The sequence below is a fragment of the Perissodus microlepis genome, chromosome 22, assembly GCF_051167445.1.
Source record: "Perissodus microlepis isolate ML-2025 ecotype Zambia chromosome 22, ASM5116744v1, whole genome shotgun sequence".
Lineage (NCBI taxonomy): Eukaryota > Metazoa > Chordata > Actinopteri > Cichliformes > Cichlidae > Perissodus > Perissodus microlepis.
In genome coordinates, this window is record NC_140481.1 from 469,657 (window position 1) to 490,114 (window position 20,458).

Here is a 20,458-nt window from a genome sequence, read left to right on the forward strand (position 1 = left end):
AATACACACAGCCGCTCTATCACGTGACCACACTGCTGCGACGTGCTGCGGTTATGAGCTGAGTTACGCCGTGTCGCAGGTTTTGTGAGGTACTTTTTTGATATTTAATGGATCGGATTACATTTTTTATTTCTCTCTGATATCCGATCCAGTAATTTACGTCAGTATCGGACCGATAGGTAATATCGGATCGGTCCATCTCTACTCTGAACCCGAAGTTCAGAGGAGACGAGCAGAACGTTCTCTATGGAAACACATAAATGACTGTTGCCTCACAGCAGGATGGTCCTGAGTTCAGTTCCTCCAGCAGGTCTTTCTGTGTGGAGTTTGCATGTTCTCTCCAGCTTCCTCCCACAGTCCACAGACATGCAGTTAGTGGGGACAGGTTAACTGGAAACTCTAAGTTGCCCATAGGTGTGACTGGTTATCTGTTAGCCCTGCGACAGACTGGTAACGGCGCCCATGAGACTGCTGAGATCGACCCTCCATCCACCCCCCGTGACCCTGGATGGATGGAGGGTCGCACTGGTTAACGACAGACTTGCCTTCTTAAATACAACTGGGTCCACATGAAGCCCACATTCACCGGCTCTGCTTTGGCTTATTTGTTGCAGAAATGAGGTGTAATGCAGCCACGTTCAGATTTATGCATGTGCGTTGTTGCTGGTTTCAGGACTCCATCGACCTGTTCCTGGGTAACTTTGCTGTCGATGAGTCGGACGGACCCACTCCGCTTCGTGTGCAAAAGGACTGGAAGTTCCTCACAGTCAGTACTATCAGCACCGTGTCCTGTCGTCACCAGCAGCAGGACGTTGTGACTAACTCGTGTTTTTATTTTTGCAGCTGCCCATCATTATGCTGGTGGCATTTTCCATGTGCATTGTCTGTCTTCTCATGGCTGGTATGTACAACTGCTGATCCTTAATCCTGTTTAGTTTGGTGTGGACGAGCACTGTCCAGTTCCTGAAGCATTTATGTTTTATTCAGTATGAAATGAAGTGAGTGACTGAGCTCATTGAGAACTTTGTGTAATTCCCAGGCTATAGAGATGAATCCAGGGTTTAACTATAGATGCTATAAATGATGGACGTAGTTTTCAGATCATCATGCAGCTTGACCCAAACTTGCATTTTAATGGCTATCAAGGGGTGATGTGTGTGCTCTGGTAAATGCATGGGCGTTTTGAAGCACTCGCAGCACTTTAACAACAAGCCCTTCACTTCTAACCTGACACTGAGGCACTCCCATGGATGCCCAAGGACACTTTGACATGCAGGCAAAAGCTGCTGGAGATTGAGCTGCTCATGCTCTGATTGGTCGTCCACATCCTGAGCCACAGCTGGCCCGTGGTTGCAAAAAGACTTCTTTTGGAAAACAGCACCCTGACTAAGTAAACAGATAAAGTCCAATGATCTAAGCACACCATCATCCTGGTGTCAGGATCAGTCACAGCTGCTTGCAACAATGTAAACACTCACCATCAAAATGATACTCCGGTGACGTCACACTAGCTACATCCATCTTTTTTACTGCCTGTGGATTTATCAGAGATACTGACCTTAAACAGGTCAGTATTAAAGGACCGACGTGTCTCGATACAACTGAAAGAAGCACAACCAGTCAGCACTGAAACATGCATGTTGATGGTGCAACATCCAGTTCTCATCAAATAGTTTTATACATCAGAGACAGCCGTCGTGCTTGTTTAGGAAAGTGTTTGTCAGCCCTGCCCTGTGTAATATGAGTATCAAACAGGCCTGGTGTGAAATGAATATCTTCAGGATTTTGGTAACTTTATCTCAGATCTTTTTAAGTTCAACCAGAACAGCTTCACAAGCTTTGTGTTGCTGTTGTTTCGTAAAAGTAGTCTCCAAACTACACGTTGAAGCAACAATTACAGCCTCCATGTAAAATATGGACCAGACTTCTGCAGCTTCAGGTTCCGTTTCTGTCTGGATAAAGTCTCTCGCTGCCTCCTTTTTTTTGTCTTCTTTTTCTAGATTGCACTAATTGCATCATACTTTTAAAGGAGAGCTTAAAGAATATTCCTGATATTGGTTAATAATTAATATCCTTTTATTCTTTGCTTTGAATTTGTTCTGCAAAACATTTCAGGGTGAGAATCCAACCGCACACTTGGCCGAAGGGATCAAAGCTGTGTAGTGAAAGCAGCTCGTTAGAAGCTGCTTTGTTTACAGAGTAACAGCCTAAAAGTGCTCCTGATGATGATGATGATGATGATGATGATATGTCTGCTGTCTGCCTTCCAGGTGATACATGGACAGAGACCCTGGCTTATGTGATGTTCTGGGGTGCTGCAAGTGCAATTACAGCCACTATCATCCTGTTTAATGGCCAAGACTTTGTGGACGCCCCCAAGTTGGTTCACAAGGAGAAGATGGACTAAGTGTGCGCTTGTGTATGTGAGGATGAGCTGGGTCCGGCGGGCTCGTATACCTCATCATCTTCACCTTCTGGTCTGGAGTCCAGGTTGACCTGCCGCCTCCGTGTTGCCCTCTGGACTTTCTCATACAAAACCGTGTCTGTCTTCTGTCTGCAGCACATTTGACCACCTTCAGTTGTACTGCACACACTGCGTACCGTGCATTTCATCTAATTTCGTTTCCCTTGGTCCCCAGGCTTTAGTTTGCCGTTGGTTTAGCTAGCTTGGTTTCGTTGGTGTTGGTTGTTTCCATGACTACACTACCACTGTGTTTCCCTTTGTTTGGGCTTGTTTGTGCTTTCTTTCCCCGTACGTTAGCTTCAGCAGTCGTGGCGATGAAACATGCAGATATTAAAACCTATGTTGTATTGCAATGAAAAGTATGCACTCTGGAAGTTTTGAATGTAATGAGCCTTACTTGTGTATTAATTATATAACTATGTGGCCAATCTGTCTTCCTATGAAGCGACCTTAGAAAAGCGTGGGTGACCTTGTTCTTTGTAGAAGCACAAACTGTGGCCGCACACACCTGTAACAGAGCCGTCAGTGGTAAACGTTTGGCTTCAGTGTTACAGGCTTGATTTGCTCCATTTCAGCATTGTACAGGGTCAAGAATGAGGGTCTCATCTGAGCCACCTGCAGGTGACCACAGCACACTACAGCGTACTGCTTTATGTGTGATGGCACGATATCATCATTGGGTTTGGGCCTCCATGGCTGAGGCTTGCCTTGGTGATCAAACGTGCATGTTTCGCTAGCTTAACTGAATGCCAGGAACCAAAGTTTCTGGCAAAAGTTCGACGGTAACCAGGCGGTCCTGTTGTCCTCTTCACCTGCAGTGGTTTCAGGTTGACCTGCAGCAGCATGTCTGCATCGCTGTTGCAGGTTTTCAGAGTTGGTGCTGGATGTAGCGGAAAAATGACAACCTTTTCCCAAATGCTGTCAGGTGTGACAGAGTAAGGTTCTTACTGTAGTTTGAGAATACCAAATAATTTAGTTGTTAAAACATTCTGTGGATTTATTCTTAAGGTGCAGCTTTCTTGGTCATTAACCCAGGACACCATCTTAAACCAGTCGTTACCTTGGTTATGGTCCTCGTTCGTTCGAGATGAGGCACAGGGTCGCACCTCATCATGTGTCCACGACCCGAGATCACTCGTTCCCGTGGAGCTGCCAGTGAGCTCAAATGTTCGGTCTAGCTACTTCTTCACCAGCTTATACGGTATGCAATCAGCTGTGAACTCTGAACACATCCTTGTGTATTTTGAAAAGGACATTTGTATTACAATAGACTGAGCGATGGTTTGATCTGGACGCTGCAGCTCTGTCTTTCCTCTGACCACCTGCAGCGATCTGAAGGGTCCGTACTTTCTTCTGTCCAACAGTGGAGTCAGTGACAGGGGCTCAATATGTGGTTCGTGTGTTTTCACGGCTCGGCAGCGAGTCACGCTCGTTTTCTTTATTTCATGTTGTGGTTTTAGAAAAATGCACATTTCAGAAGCATTTGTCATGTTAGGACATAATAACAAGATTCTCTCTTTTCTGATCTTTAATACTCTGTAAGCTCTCTGAGTAGTACGCACATCGTCTCTCCACACAGACGATGATCTCTGTGAAGTACAGCTGACTTTGGTGTTTATGTCTGACTGTTGCTGATAATCGTCACATATTAGGAACACTGGGAGTGTACGACTATAAACAACACGTCCTGTCTCTGTTTTGTGGTGGAAAATGATCTCGTGCTTCTTCAGCACTCTCCTTCCAGGACCAGACTTTATCTTTGTTAATAAACTGAACACGCAGATGTTACAGCACCTTTGTGCTTCTGGAGTTTCATTTATCGTTTCTTTTCTTTGTGAAATAGAAAGGAAAGCAGGGACGGACACATGGGACGCTTTGTACGGGAGCTGAGCTGGTGTCCTGCTCTTTTCCACATTAACATCAGATCAGGTGAAAGTACTTCTTACTAAGGGTTTTAGGAACAGACTCACTCAGTGTCTGTTTAAAAAAAACAACCTTTATGGTTCATTTACAGGCTCCGTTTACGTTTGTTGGGGCTTCCATCGTTTAAAAATGGAGCACACAAATGACTGAAGATGAAATCAGCAGCCTGTAAAAAGGTTCTACGTTTGTAAGCAGCAGCAACAGAAATGTAGTTCATGGGGCTTGAAGGCCGATGCCTCTGTGGGAACGCTGTGTTTGAGCAGAATTACATGTAGTGTGGAGGTACTGTGAGTTTTCTTGGATCTCTTTATAAACAAAATCAGGCCATTTTCACACAATCTGATAAAAATAAAAGTCAAAAAATAGGTTACAATACAGATGTGTCAGTGATGGAGGAAAGTCATCTCTATAATACTTACATATTAAAAATAAAGGGTGAATAAAGTGCACCATGTTTGTCCTCACAGCTGTTTTTATTTCTGTTATGGAGCAAAGATCAAAATGAGAACATTATTATTCACACAAACAGGAATAAGGTCATGGCTGACTGCGTTAAATTATTCCACTGATATGATTTTTTTAATGGAAAAGTATTAGTTATGGATCATGGACAATCAAACGTAGACCAACAGATGGTTTCAATGATTTCTCTGATATAACTGCATTTTTGATTTTACTGATTTTAGCAGAACGTAATGGGAGAAATCCCCTCTGACAGGGAAACAATGAATAATAACATTAGCTTCTGTTTTTATCTCATTTATACACTTTAAATAAATGCGTCGTTTAGCTGTGCCATTAAAATGACAGATTTATGGATCATACAGAAGAGGACTCAAATATTAAGCTGGAGTTATTCCTGTTGTGTTTCTGCTGGCAGTGAAAACCAATAACTCGTTTTTGAGTCTGCTTGGATCACACTGCCCAGTGTCTGTGGGTTCTCAGTCAGGGTCATCTTAAGAGCTTGGAAAAGAAGTAGAGCTGGACTTCTTTAAGTCTGTGAAGATGTTTCAGCGCTCATCCGAGAGGAATAGTATTTAACTCCCAGTGGGGGGCTTTGGTTCTGAGGGATCACTGACACACTATTGATCATGTGAGTCATCACATGAGCCATGGTGTGGAAAAAAGAAGAAAGAAAGGACGTGGGTCATTATGTCACTGGGGAAAGGGGATGAAGTCACAGCGAGACAAGGCCTCACCCTCTCACGTGACGTCCTGAGATCACCTGAGGCTCGGCGAGCTAAAGCTCCTGGGTGCAGTTCCCTTTCTTCTTTCAACCTCTGAAGACACTGACCAGGAATCTGTTTACACCAGTTTAAGGAATGTTTCTCAATGTAAGGCCTCTAGATGAACCAGTCAATGATGGGGAGGCATTTTTATCATGGCTGTGTCCAAATTCAGGGGCTGGAAAGTTGGAAATAGCAGGAATAGGCGTTAGGATTCAAGATTCTTTATTTGTCACATGCATAGTTCTACAAGTACAACACGCAGTGAAATGTATCCTGACACGCTCCTCGACTGTGCAAAGGGGGAGAGAAGAACATTATATACATTAAGTGAATATATGCACACATGTATTCATGTTATGGTTTAGGGCTCGGATGGCTCGGGGATAGAAGCTCCTCTTGAGTCTCTCTGTCCTTGCCCGGATGATGCAGAACTTTCTGCCGGATTGCAGAAGTTGGAACAGATTGTTGCCAGGATGGGACGGGTCCTTCAGCAGGGGGGGCAATCCTGCTCAGGGGTTAAGCTAACCCTGAACCCTAATGAGGTATTTAATAATATAGATCAATCATTATTTGCTGATGATGGAGTCATTTGGATTATTTTTACAGAGAGTAGATTAGCTGTTTAATCTCAAATTGTATGGGAATGAAATGGAACAGGTTGACTGCTTTAAACATTTAGGTATGTGGTTTGATAAAAGGCTTACATGGAAAACACATATTGGGGAAATAACTGAGAAATGTAAAAAGGTTTTGGATATTTTAAGAAGTTTAAAAGGCAGCGAGTGGGGTGCAGATAGGACAGCATCAAAAGCTTTATATAAAGATTTCATTAGCTCAGTTCTGCTTTATGGTTCAGCGGCTAAAACATTGTTAAATAACTTGCATAAAATTCAGTATCAAGCGCTGAGGTTGTGTTGTGGGGCCATTAAAACTACACCAGTGTCCACACTGCACGTTGGAATGGGTGAACAACCATTAGAAATCAGAAGACATGAAATAGCTTTAACTTACTGGGCAAAGTTAAAGGGACACAGTGAAAATCATAAAGCTCAGAATATAATTAAACCTTGTTTAAGAAAAAGTAAAAAAGTGAATGAATAAGAAGTTTTGGTTGGATTATAGGGGAAAAATAAATGAGACAGGAATTAGTAACGAACATATTAGTCCAGCAGAACCATTTTCTGCCATGGATATATGACCAGACAACCCCTGCTTTCATTCATTACACAAAGGAAGAGCCAGGCATATGATCATGTAAGGGAAAAGTATTCAGAACATGTGGACAGAACATGTATACTGATGCAGCATAATTGTTAGATAATAAAGTGGGTGTTGTGTTTGTTATTCCAGAAACAAGCTTTGTGATGAATAAAAGAATTACTGATGTTTATACTGGAGAACTGTAGCAGTGTTAATCACTGCAAACTGGGTGGAGGAGGCACCAGTAGGAAGTATTTGATTTGCTGGGACTCTGGTAGCGCACTATTGAGTATATGTCATATGTGTTTGGATTCTAGACACGATATTGTTTTTTTAATATAATTTGTTTAATCTGTAGAATCAAACACAGAGGAATAGAAATACATTTTTATGGATTCCTGAACATATCAGTGTAGATGGAAAGGAAGAGGCCGGCAAGTTTGCAAAAGGTGCAACGAGAAGAAGTCACGTAGATATGGATATAAAATATAGTAAAAATTAGGTTAAAGGACGCGTGTCAGGCACAATGGGACAGAAGGAAAAGGTAGATATTATTATGGTATTCAGAGAGCAGCTGGACACTGTAGAAGAAGTCATAACAGTAAGAGAGAAGACGATATAATCTCAAAAGTAAGATTTGGTCATACAGGTTTAAATAACACTCTAAAAAAGATGAATAAGCATGAGACGGGGAAGTGTGAAACACTAGAATGTGGTCAATACTCCAATCTGAGTTACAGAAAAATAAAATTCAATCAAGTGTCAAATAAATATTACAGGAGTCCAGGTGACAGGGACACAGCCACTGTGTTGGAAGGAAGAGTGCTACGAACCACACTTAAAAGCAGCTCAAAAAAAAAAAAAGGACGTTATAGAGACAGATTGCGACCGGATGCAAAGAGACGGTACTTGCAAAAAAATAGCGTGCATTGAAAATGTGGACCCGTATGAAATAACAGCAGTGGAGTAGAAACCCTGAAGACCAACCGCCGTTGACGTAGCCTGATCTATTCTCGTACCTGTGGAGTCAGCGCATACACGGCGAACCAATTTCGCAATTATAAATCTCTGGAGGCGCACATCCAATTCACCAAGGACTGGGTACAAGATTTGGCTATTTTTAAGCCTCCACGTCGTGAGTACGCCGTCATTCTAACAAGGGTAAGTCAGCTCGAGTACTGCGAGTAAAATGCGTTTGATTTCCCTCCGAACATTCAGGTTAGTGCAGCATAACTTCATTCATGAGGGGAAACTACAGTGAGAACATGTGGAGGCTGTTAGAGGGATAACATAGTGAGTTCAGTGCATTGATGTGACATTGTCCTAAAGGATTTAGTTATTCTTTATGGTTAAAGAAACTGCAATAATTTATTAATGTTTATTATAAATAATCCTAATTATACACTTTGCTTCTGTGTTTGTATCCTGTGTCACTAAAAATACATTTCATTGTGGTTTTATACATTGATTAATGACCTGCAGAATCTCCTTATCATATTAGGTGATTCATAATTGTCACTTTATGCTTTCTCCATCTCTAAAGTGATGACATCCTTGCATTACATACTTTAGGTTCATTTTCTGCAGGCAGGTTTACACTATAACCTGCAGCGTTCTATAGATGGATACATAAAGAAATGAAAAATTACATGTATGTGCTAACTTTCTAAACACTTTGTTACATTTGTGATAAATGGATTTGAAAGTAGATAAAACACATTTGTGTCGGCCTTGGCTCATTAAAGTTCTTGTCTTTAAATGAACTTTGTGTGTGTTTCAGGTCCTGCACTCTCAAAGACTGAATGAACCAGCATTGCAGCCATGGGTCACTGTGAGCATCACAGGGAAGGTTGAAGCCGCCCACTGCAGCTGTAAGGCCGGAGTCGCGGAGACCTGCACCCACGTCACTGCTCTTCTGTTTAAAGTAGAAGCAACAGTGTTGATCTGTGGCACAAGACTGTTACAGATGAACCTGCATACTGGGTTTTGCTGGGTAATATGACCAAGATACAGCCAGAGGTTGGCCATAAAATGGACTTCTCCTCTTCAGCTGCCCAAAAAAAAGGTTCTTGATCAAAACATGAACAGACCATCCATATTGAAAGGTAAAAGAAGCCGTCCTCAAAAAAGAAAAATCCCACCTGCTACTGTGGAGGAGTTGGATCAACTGATGGGAAAATATTTCTCCAAGCATAGTTCTGTTCTGACTAACCCATAATGTTTTATTTAGGGGTCTACATTTGTGCCTGAAGTGCACTGCCATGTAAGTAATTTGGATTTGCTGAATGTGTACTTACTAAGTAACAGTTCAAAAGTTGAATAAAGAAATAAATGTTTGCCTTTTAAAACAAATTAAAACCACTTTGTTGAACATCACATCAGTAACAATGTAGAATCCATGTCATGTATAGTTTACAAATGACAAAATGTTCACATAACATCATGACAGCATTTAAATAATATCGCCCACTATAGCATTCTGTAATTTACTGTCACTACATATACAGCACAAGACTTTTAAGAGTATTTAACAAGAGCATTTCCCCTGGTTTTACTGCCACACTGGGGCACATGTTCACCAAACGCAGCAAACCTTCACCATCTTATCCAGGAGGGTCACCTCTTCAGCCTCACATGGAAGAAGTAATCTGATTGGCCTGGTGGTTTGTAGCATGTGGTTTGAAGCAGGGATTTCGGAGTGGCCCTTGTGTAGCGCTGGAACCCAGTCAGGATGTGTTTCATCCATTTCATTGGCTGCTTTGCTGCAATAATGAAAACCAATTAGCAACTCTATAAACAGAACATAAATCTACAAAATCACTCATTAGGATGTTTGTTCTAATTTGCTACGACCTCAGAGCGCATTGAAAATAACACTAATAGGCTATAAAGAGTGATATGAACTTATTTAGATCTTACCTTAATGAAAATGTCTGGAGCACCAACAGATATCTGTGGCTGGTAGAGAGCTGGATATCAGCTCGTCTCACAGCTGCTATCCAGGCTAGACGCTTCTTTTGGTAACATCGATACACGAGCTGCCTCATGATGCTTCCAGGTGGGGAAAGAATGAAAACAGAGCCCATTTTCCAGCTTATTCCCTTCACGATCGTGCGATCTAACATTACAACCGACAACACAGCAAGTGCGAACCATTGCTGACGCCATCCGTGTGCTTTCGCTCCTTTGTTTGGCCTGCTAAAATGGCGCCTCGGCGGCCACGCCCCCTCCCGTGACATCACGCTCCGAAGCCCTTTTGAGTGACGTAGGACCTAGCGGTGGCGCGTGGTCCGCGTTAGGCTAAAGCGTACAGGAAGCTTCGGTGTAGTTTAGCAGTTGGACCGTAAACTGTATTCGTGGTCGGATCTTCACCGCGGCAGCGCCATGAGTACGCTATGGATGGGAAACGTGAGTTGCTTCCAGCTTGTTGTCGCGGTAACTTGTTTGGTCTGACCGTGAGTGTTAGCTAGCTGTAAACGAGCCGCACACGCCAAATGAACGTAACTTGACTTCATGTAATGTTGCGTTGTCGCACAAAACTTTGTGCGGAGTTCCTGTAAGACGGTTACTTTGTGTTTAATGTGGCGGTCAGCGGCCAACACCAACCGTGGACAGACCAAAACACGCTTTCTCGTGTAGCATACATTTAGCATACATCCGCGTTCCACAGCCTAGCTGTGGATAAACCCAGGACACGGTTTTAACCGGTCTTTACTCATAACAGTGACTTTTCCTTATCAGACCACATCTACTGCAACAAACTCCTGCAACTCGCTGGCTGATACAAAAAAGCGATTTCCAGTCTTTGTTGTAAATATCTTGCTGGTAATATGTCAGACAAATCTCTCATGAATGATCTCAAGTTACTTTATATCCTTAATGCAGTAAAGAGTCTCAATGGCAATAAAAATGTTTTTTGTTTTTTTGTCCGAGATTGATCTGGCCAAGAGGGCAGCAACACATATAACAGCTCTATAAAGTGGACTCGGTTGGTAATGATGCTGTGGGTACAAAACAGGAAATTTCTTTATTTTGTGTTTAACACTGTCACAGATCCTGCTGACTACAGTCTGTTTATTAATGCAAGAAATTTCAATTTGGTTTTATTTATACAGCACCAGTAGGACTGGGCGATATGGACCAAAATTCATATCTTGATATTTTTTAGCTGGATGGCGATAAACAATATATATCTTGATTATTTTTTTTAATCCCATAAAGTAAGAACAAAAAGAGTTCTTAGTCAAAGCTACTTGTCCCAGATGTCACACAGGCACTTTTATTAACATACAACTGTAGATGTACATGAAAAATTTGTCACATATAAATTGTCAACATTTATTAAATAATAATGCTCCATAAATAAAATTTAAAAAAAATTCTTTTCATGCATAACAAAAAGCTCACAATTGTAAACTAAATGTAAACTAAAAAGATGCAGAGCAAAAATGACCAAGGCAACTCGGCCTTTGGAAGTGGCTTACACTGAAGTATGTGTATTCCTGAACAATCATCTGGTACTTTGTGCAAAAAACTAAACATGTAAGCAGACTGAACGAAATTAACAAAATTCCATCCTTTGGTCAGTGGGTCTTCGTGCAAATCTCCAATGCCAATAAAAATATAGCAAGAACACAAACAATTGGCAAGGCCAGCTACTGTACAGCTTACAGATTTTGTGCCAGGAAAACTAATCTGTCAACAGTATCAGGCTTCAAGGATGGCCTGTGGCAGGTTACCATGTTTCCACTGCAACTAAAAGTCCTTTCAGAAGGGGAGCTGGTAGCTGGCACACAAAGGTATTTCTTGGCCAGGCGGCTCAGTGCTGGATAGGCAACTTCATGTTCCTTCCACCATTTGAGAGGGTCAGCATCACTCTACACAAACTGACAACAGGTAGCTAGAAAATTCATTTTCGATTGCCTCCCTCTTTGTAAAACCAGTGTTGGTGGCTGTGCTGTGCTGGGAGAAGCTTGCCAGTGATCTCTGTATTTTAGCTGTGTGTCCTACTGCTGCTTCTTCACGGTCTGCAGACTCGGGCACGGCTGGATCAGGCAGCTCAGACAAACACATGCCCTGATAGCTGAGCAGAGACTCTGCCTCCAAGATGAGTTTATGTTTTAGTGCATTAATTTTCTCACTTGGGATGTATTTCGCCCTGAACCGTGGATCCACGAAAGAAGCCATGTCCAACAGGGCACCTCTCCAGGTGCCAGGAGACTAGTGTTAAACAGGTGTAGCACAGGTCTGACAAAGGACAAGTAGGGACTAGAGGTCTGGTTTTCATGTCGACAGAGGACTTTAGAAAGTGCTCTTTCCTGCTCCAGAACCCTCTCTATCACGAGAAGCCTTGATCCCCAGCGAGTTGTTGCCTCTGTGAATAGCTGGTAACTTGGAAGACCCAGCTGTATTTGCACTTCAGCCAGCTCTCTTCTCTTCCTCCAGCTGTAGGAGAAGCTGCTGACGACTTTCTTACACAGAGAAATAACCGGGTAATGCGGGCATCATCCATACCATGTCCTGTGACACACAAAATGCAAACTTTTAAAATCACTTTAATTGTTATGTTAAGAGGCAAATCGCTCAAAGGGAAACTAACATCCATCTCAGTTATATAAGATGTGAAGCATAAGACTTAACAATATTTGCAAAATACATATCTTGGTAAAATCACCAGCAAATGACTGGAACGTGTATATTTTTGCATCTTTTCAATCTCACTATGTATTTAAAAATCTGTCCCTGTGTTGTCTCAGCTGTGGTCCTCATTTAGTGTCACAATCCTCAAATACAAGCACAAATACACTCCAATAGGTTTACTGGATTTAATAGGGATAGTTTATTTATTTATTCAACTAAACTTTTTAAGTGATAGATGTATATGCTGGCTATGACTTATAAAGGTATTTGTCTTGTGGTCCATAGGCATGTTTAGCTCTGCACGTGACTATAAACTTTTCATTTATTAGCATTTTTTTCTTTTTCAAATCATCAGATTCAGTATTGCACTCACCAATGGCCAGATGAAGCCTGTGACCAAAACACTGGATCCTCGGCCACTTGTTCAGTTGAACCGCCTTGACAATATTAGCCCCATTGTCAGTTGTTATAGCAACCAGTCCCGTTGGGTTGAGCTTCCAGGTTTTGAGGACATCCTGCAGGGCTTCAGCTATATGCTCTCCGGTGTGGTCTTGAGGAAAGTAGCTGGTCTGGAGACAGGCAGTTTTCAGTTCCCAGTCTTCCATGAAATGCAGATCGTGGCGTTTAAACCTTGTGGCATGATCCATCCCAGCTTTCATGCTATTTATGCCAAATTGGGACCCTGTCCCCAAATGTTGCAGCAGAAATCGAGACTTGTCAGACTAGGCAGCATATTTCCAATTGTCCAGTTTAGGTGAGCCTGTGCAAACTGTACCCTCAGTTTGATAGGAGTGGCACAGCTGTGATAAGTCACACTTTAACTAGACCAGCATTACTTTGAGCCCAGATTTGTGACAGATTCATTAGAAAAAGGGGAATTTCACATTTTTATTTCTCACTGTACAGTTCTGTGGACCAAAGGAGATTTATCTTCCCTCTCTTGTTAGAAACATTTGGCTGAAACCCGACTCGTTCCTAATAGTAATCACTACAGTGATCACATAGCTAACTGTTTTTGCTGCTCTGCAGCTGGAGACCTACATGGATGAGAAGTTCATCACCAGAGCTTTTTCCACCATGGGCGAGCAGGTGGTTAATGTCAGGATCATCCGCAACAAGATGACAGGGTAAGAGCTGAATTCACATGCAGTCTTCTTATTTGCAGTTATTCTATATTGACGTTAAATAGTGTGTCGTCCCCCAGGGGTGCTCTGGGTTACTGTTTTGTGGAGATGACAGACGAGGCCACAGCCGAGAGGTGTCTCCGCAAAATCAACGGAAAACCTTTACCGGGAGCCAACCCGGTATGGAGAACAGCAGTTGCTAACAGCAGCCTTATCTTTTGTTTTGTTTGTTTGTTTATCATTTCAGAGATTTTATTCATTTATTGATTGATTGGACTTTATTTTCTCATAGCCCACAAGATTCAAGTTAAACCGAGCGACCTTTGGAAAACAGGAAAGCGGGTGAGTCCAGGTGGACAAGCAGAATTATCCAAGATGACAGGAACTGTCTTAATGACAGAACCATCACGGAGCGCTGCTCTGACTTTCTCTTCTTGTTGTAGGCAGATGTATTCTCTGTTTGTCGGAGATCTCACTCCAGATGTGGATGATGGGATGCTTTATGAGTTTTTTTACAATCGTTACCCTTCCTGTCGTGGTGGAAAAGTGGTACTGGACAGCATGGGCAACTCCAAGTAAGTATTAACATGTCAGAACACATTTGGATCTACAGATTGGCATTGCTGCACTCAAATCATCCAGTCATATTTTCACCCTCACTATACGTGTTGGTGTGGCAGGTCTGTCCTCCCCCGCCACCTGGTCCAACTCACCACCAGGTGGTGATTAGCTGACAACTCAGTCCTCCTCTCACCGAGTGTCCAGAACATACGGCCGTGAATCTGATGATACGATTACACAATCAGTCATCAGCCTGCGGCCTCGGGCGACCTGGTACTGCGATCACTTACGGACACCCCTATGTTCAAACATGGCGTTTGTTATGGACAAACTGACAAACAAAACTCCGGTAACAACACTGCTTGAGTTCAGGTCAGCAAGGCCATCCCTCCCAATCGCGCCTCCAGGTCTCACTGTCAGTGCCCACATGAGCGTTGAAGTCCCCCAGTAGGATGACAGAGTCCCCACACAGGGACTCCCAAGAAGGCTGGATACTCTGAACTGTCCTTTGGCGCGTGCAGGTGACAGTCAGGACCCGTTCAGGGAGCAAACCCTCTCGTCCACTGAGGAAAACCCCAAGGCAAGTGGATACCAGGATACCCACTGCAGCCCACTGCCTCTCATGGCCCCCGGTATCCCGGGCAGGGTGAACTGTTCCCTTGATGTTGTAGTCATGGGGGTCTTCTGAATCGCTCTTTCTCTGGTCCTTCATTCAGGACCAGTCTGCCACAGGAAACCCTTCCAGGGGGCAAAAAGCCCCTTACAGCAAACAAACAATCAGACCCCTTCACCACAATAAGGCAGTGATTCACTGACGGGGACCTACACACATATTATCGTAAAAGGGACCATTACTGACTGTTGATGAACTTTGTAGCGATGAATTTGACAGGCAGTATATGAACATGTTACAGACACTGCTCCTCTCCATAGCTGCGATTGTTCTGCTGCGTGTGCTGCTAACTTCAGTCTAACCCTGATTTTTCTGCAGTGTTTTGTGTAACTGTGTATAAAAAGACTTTTTCCACACTGACCATACTGCCTGTGAATTTAACTGGCAGCCAAAATCCACAGCACCACGAATGTATAATTAAGTGTTGGCAGCAAGTGTTGGTCTTTATCTGTGCCTATCCAGACTCAAACATGATCCCAGAGTATCCAAACTAAACTGAATCTAGAGCGTTTTCTTACCCTCTGTTTTAAAATGTGGTGTAAACGTAAGAAAGGTCTTCTGGTGGTCCTAAGACGAGTTGCTCCCTCGTGAGTTTAACATCGCCGTGTTTCTCTGCAGGGGCTGTGGCTTCGTTCAGTTCCCTGATGAGCGGCTGCAGAAGCGGGCGTTAGAGGAGTGTCAGGGTGCTGTGGGGCTGGGTGGCAAGCCTCTGCGATTGAGCCTGGCTGCTAACAAGTGAGTTCTTCTCAGAATCTTACCTCCCTTTGTCAGGACACGGCTGTATTTGTGCCCGTAGTACAGCCCCAAGGACTGGCTCAGTTCACGAGTGTTTCTGTGCTTTCCTCTCTAAGCTTAAAGAACAAGCAGCAGCAGTCGGAGCACAAATCATGGCAGTCCACCTCTGGATACAGACAAAACTATGACCAGTACACCCAGTACCAGCAGCAGACCTATCCTGGCTTTTATTCTTCCTGGGGCTATGACCAGACTGGAGGAATGTATGGCTACAACTATCCGCAGTATGATTACTCACAGTATTCTGCTGCACAGGTAACTGCTGTCTCTGTTAAACCAGAGTTGCAGATATCAGTTATTGTTAAACAGATGGGAATCATTCTAACTTCTTTGTTTGTTTGTTTTAGGAAAGTGAAACCGTTCAGGAGGACGAAGGACTGGAAGGTTAGCGTTTAGCCTGGGTGGCAGCTGCTTGTTGTTGCTTGTCATTATTTTCACATGCCAGACTTAAAAAATAAGAAAAAGATGAGCAGTAGTTTCCAAAAAGGTTGATCCTGTTCATCTGGCTGCAGCGTTTTCATTGGGAGAAACATTTCATCATCACCAAGTGACTTCTTCAGTCTCAGCTGACTGCAGGATTCAATTCAATTTTATTTATATAGCACCAAATCACAACAAAAGTCGCCTCAAGGCACTTCATATTGTACAGTAGATACAGAGAAAAACCCAACAATCATATGACCCCCCATGAGCAGCACTTTGGCGACAGTGGGAAGGAAAAACTCCCTTTTAACAGGAAGAAACCTCCGGCAGAACCAGGCTCAGGGAGGGGCGGGGCCATCTGCTGTGATTGGTTGGGGTGAGAGAAGGAAGACAGGATAAAGACATGCTGTGGAAGAGAGACAGAGGTTAATAACAGATATGATTCAATGCAGAGAGGTCTGTTAACACATAGTGAGTGAGAAAGGTGACTGGAAAGGAAAAACTCAATGCATCATGGGAATCCCCGGCAGTCTACGTCTATTGCAGCATAACTAAGGGAGGATTCAGGGTCACCTGGTCCAGCCCTAACTATATGCTTTAGCAAAAAGGAAAGTTTGAAGCCTAATCTTGAAAGTAGAGATAGTGTCTGTCTCCCGAATCCAAACTGGAAGCTGGTTCCACAGAAGAGGGGCCTGAAAACTGAAGGCTCTGCCTCCCATTCTACTTTTAAATACTCTAGGAACAACAAGTAGGCCTGCAGAGCGAGAGCGAAGTGCTCTAATAGGGTGATATGGTACTACAAGGTCATTAAGATAAGATGGGGCCTGATTATTTAAGACCTTGTATGTGAGGAGCAGGATTTTGAATTCTGGATTTAACAGGAAGCCAAAACAGGAGAAATCTGCTCTCTTTCTAGTCCCTGTCAGGACTCTTGCTGCAGCATTTTGGATTAACTGAAGGCTTTTCAGGGAGTTTTTAGGACTTCCTGATAATAATGAATTACAGTCGTCCAGCCTGGAAGTAATAAATGCATGAACTAGTTTTTCAGCGTCACTCTGAGACAGGATATTTCTAACTTTAGAGATGTTGCGCAAATGGAAGAAAGCAGTCTTACATATTTGTTTAATATGTGCGTTGAAGGACATGTCCTGGTCAAACATGACTCCAAGGTTCCTCACAGCGTTACTGGAGGCCAAGGTAATGCCATCCAGAGGAAGAATCTGCTTAGATACCATATTCCAACCTTATTGTACAAATGTCCTGTTTATAAGTGAAACTAGCACCACTGAATGAACAATGGGCTGTGAGGTCATGACCATTGATCAATGTCCATGAGTCCCATTCACAGCATTGTAAGATGGTGACAGATGGACCCTTAGGCCCCTCCTCCATTCAGAGATGGTCTTTCCCTTTTTCACGTAAATGGCCTCCTTGACTCCGCCCTCAAACCGGCGTTCCTCCCTGTCCAGGATGTTACATCCTCATCACTGAAAGAGTCCACTGGCCTGTAGGTGTGCATAGACTGCAGAGTCCTGGCCTGACGAGGTGGCTCTTCTGTGTTGTAGCCAGAGGTTGTTTGGTTTCGGGCGATATCGAACATTTTCGTTGTATCGCGAGTTTCTCCACGTACAATGGCTTTATCCTAATCATCGAGTATAAGTTGCCATGGCAATATTAAGCTGTCTGCATGTAATTTTTCTCCTACATGCTGCGAATGCATCGTTAATCCCCCCCCCCCAACTGGAAGATTTTCCACCCGGCACACTGCACTGAGCCTGCATGTTTACATCCTACCAGACAGGGAATAGTAGGGCGACAGCGGGAGTTTCTGTTTGGATTTTACAAAGAGGATGTCGAATAAAATGTGACAATTCGCAAACATGCTGTAAAACTATTGATGCAAAAGGAAGCAGCAACACGAAATTATCCCACCAGCTGAAAAGTCCAAATGAAGACAGTTTTACTTTGCATGTGAACGTCTCCCCACACACCAGAGAAACCTTTAAAATCCTTTGTTAAAGGTGTTGACCACAGACGTACTGTGGCAGCATCCTCTGTGTGCACCTGATGGTTAAAGAACGGCTAAAATAAATCATTCAGATTTTATTTTTATTTTTTTGTATTCAAAGTAGAAAAAAAAACCATTGAATGGTCGATTTGACTGAGTATAGCAGTGAAATTTTAGGTTTATATGGTTGAAAATAACATTTGGAGGTTATTTAAACATATGGTGATATGTATATAAAGAAAATATTGTGATATTAGGTTTCCCTCATGTCGCTCTGCCCCGCTGACGAGTTAGTTCTTCATTGTTGTAGCCAGAGGTTGTTTGGTTTCCCCGATATATAAATCCTGGCGCTGAACAGCGTACACTATGTTACTCTGTTTGTGTCGGGGTGGACCAGTTTTTGGCGCAGCGTTTTTTGGGGTTTAAAAGCCACAGAGACCTGGTGTGTAGTGAAAATGTTCCGATACTCCTGATAGGGCTGTGCGATATGACCAAATTCTCATATCCCGATATAAGACCTCCATCGTCCTGATAACGATATAAATCACAAAAATTTTACATTTTCTGTGACTCTCGGGCAGCTCGACGTGCGTGAAGTGTTTCCAGCTGCGCGTCCTGTAGCTGGAGTCGAGTGTTTTAACCGATGCATGAAACGATACATTTTTAGACATAAGTTGTAACGGCGCCGTTTTCTTTGAGTATTTATTCCACGGCGTGCTGCGGGGAAAAGCCTGTTCTAACGTTTGAGTCTAAGGTTTATTTTTTAGCACCTAACGGCTCTCTTTTACTTCTCATCTGTAAACTCTGCATACTCTTTCACGTGATTCAGTTTATTTTGAAAAGTCTCAACAGGATCTTGAGCTTTATTGTGAAAGGTTTATATGGAAAATAAACAAGCGGACACGCGATGCTGTTACCATTTTGTCCGTCCGTAGTGTGGTTATATTAAATATAAGAGAAAGACAGAACTTTAAGAAATGAATATAGCCGCTACAGTGACCATCAGAACCATGAACAAATATTGCTGTAAACAGTTTATTTTGCAACACCACGAAACAAACGATAGCGTAAAATGAAACGATGGACGTTTTTATATCGTCATGCGATATATATGGTTACATCGAACAGCCCTAACTCCTGACACATAAGGGATCACTACGGGTTTGGAGCGTTCTGTAGGCGCCTTCCCTGCTTCGACAAATGTCCAGCTGGGATAACCACATTTACTCGTACTTACTCGCACGTGCTCGTACTAGCTTCAAGCAGTCGTGGCCAAAGTGGGTTCAAATTTCTCGACGCATGCTCGATCATCTGGGTAAGGCAATTTCAAAAGGTTGGTTGTGTTGATCTGGACATTTACAGTGGAAGAAACGTTTCATCTACTAACAACGTCAGACAAGTTTGAATGTCAGTGACCTCAAACTAAAGGTCAGAGGTCATGTTTTCTGAAAGTCTTGTGAATGTGATAACATGACATTGATATCATAGGTGTGTCTCCTAGGAGGCTGAGGGGTAGCACTAGCAGTATTCCTACTTATTTATTCTTGTGTATGCAGTTTGGCCCATTGCTGATGTTTTAAACAGATAAAGCTGGTGTGGTGTTGTGGTCTTCAACAGGTCATCCTGCTGCCTTGTGATTTGGCAAAACAAATATTTGTGTTCTTGAGTGGTGGAGGTGTACCTAATAAAGAGGCGTGTGTGTAATTGCAGTGCATATACCTTCTAAGTGGATGTTTGTGTTTCGCAGATCCAAGTGTGGAGGTGGATGTGGTGGAGGCCAACAGGAAGTTCATGGAGCACAGTGAGGAACTGTACGATGCACTGATAGACTGTCACTGGCAGTCCACAGAGTTACAGCAGGACTATGTGACATCCAGTCTGCCAGAGCCCATCTACTGCTGAACCGGGACCTCATGTCCTCTGTGGAGTTCACCTTTCCACTGTTTCCTCCCAGTCCATACGGATTGTGTGTGTGTGTGGGCTTCTTTCTTTTTTTTATTTTTTAGATAATAATAAAAATGAGCTAATGGTTTTTATTTGTGTATAATCCTGTTTAAAATTAAACACGACCATTGGTACACAACCTGCCTTATGAGTCACTTTCATACCTGACTGTGATTGGATTGTGTGTTTCAGACTTTGTAGAGTCAGGGCTGTGTTGGTGTGATTGATATTTCTGTCAGGCCAGAGGTAAAGGAGCAGGTTAAATATCATTTAGTGCAGGAGTCAACAGGATTCCAGCAGAATAGAAAAGTTGAGTAAACTCTTGAGTTGGTGGATGATGCTGTGAGAAACTGACGGCTCTAATATCATTTCTCCAGTCCTCTTAATAAACATGAAGCCTCTGTCCCATCGGTATGTGTGCCCTGAGAGCCTTTTCCCTGTTTAGGTCAGATTTATTAGACCATCGAACGAGGA

The 20,458-nt window shown here is 43.0% G+C and overlaps 2 protein-coding genes and 1 long non-coding RNA gene across 5 annotated transcripts in view; 2 read left to right on the plus strand and 1 right to left on the minus strand.

Annotated features, from left to right (window-relative positions):
* The window catches only part of sacm1la (SAC1 like phosphatidylinositide phosphatase a), a 16,100-nt gene extending 11,843 nt beyond the window's left edge, over positions 1-4,257 (plus strand). For both annotated transcript variants that reach the window (XM_084918581.1, XM_084918582.1), the window contains exons 18-20: positions 674-766; positions 844-901; positions 2,271-4,257. In XM_084918581.1, coding sequence (XP_084774707.1) covers positions 674-766; positions 844-901; positions 2,271-2,407 — 288 coding nt within the window. In that variant the 3' untranslated portion in view covers positions 2,408-4,257. The remainder of the gene's footprint in view (positions 1-673; positions 767-843; positions 902-2,270) is intronic.
* Positions 4,258-4,423: 166 nt separating this feature from the next.
* Positions 4,424-10,042, minus strand: LOC146362342 (uncharacterized). Its single transcript, XR_014799152.1, has 3 exons — positions 9,736-10,042; positions 5,587-9,578; positions 4,424-5,469 (listed from the first exon to the last, which is right to left on the minus strand). It is a non-coding gene; the product is annotated as an uncharacterized LOC146362342 (long non-coding RNA).
* Positions 10,043-10,088: 46 nt separating this feature from the next.
* LOC146362343 (tRNA selenocysteine 1-associated protein 1-like) lies at positions 10,089-20,127 on the plus strand. 2 transcript variants are annotated; one of them, XM_084918587.1, is made up of 9 exons: positions 10,089-10,224; positions 13,486-13,583; positions 13,646-13,760; positions 13,873-13,922; positions 14,024-14,155; positions 15,433-15,549; positions 15,666-15,864; positions 15,957-15,993; positions 19,788-20,127. In XM_084918587.1, exons 1-9 carry the CDS (start codon positions 10,201-10,203, stop codon positions 19,940-19,942), a joined length of 927 nt encoding a protein of 308 aa, XP_084774713.1. In that variant the 5' UTR covers positions 10,089-10,200; the 3' UTR covers positions 19,943-20,127. The 2 variants fall into 2 exon arrangements, with proteins under 2 accessions (XP_084774713.1, XP_084774714.1); XM_084918588.1 differs by having other exon boundaries at positions 13,661-13,760.
* Positions 20,128-20,458: the final 331 nt, after the last annotated feature.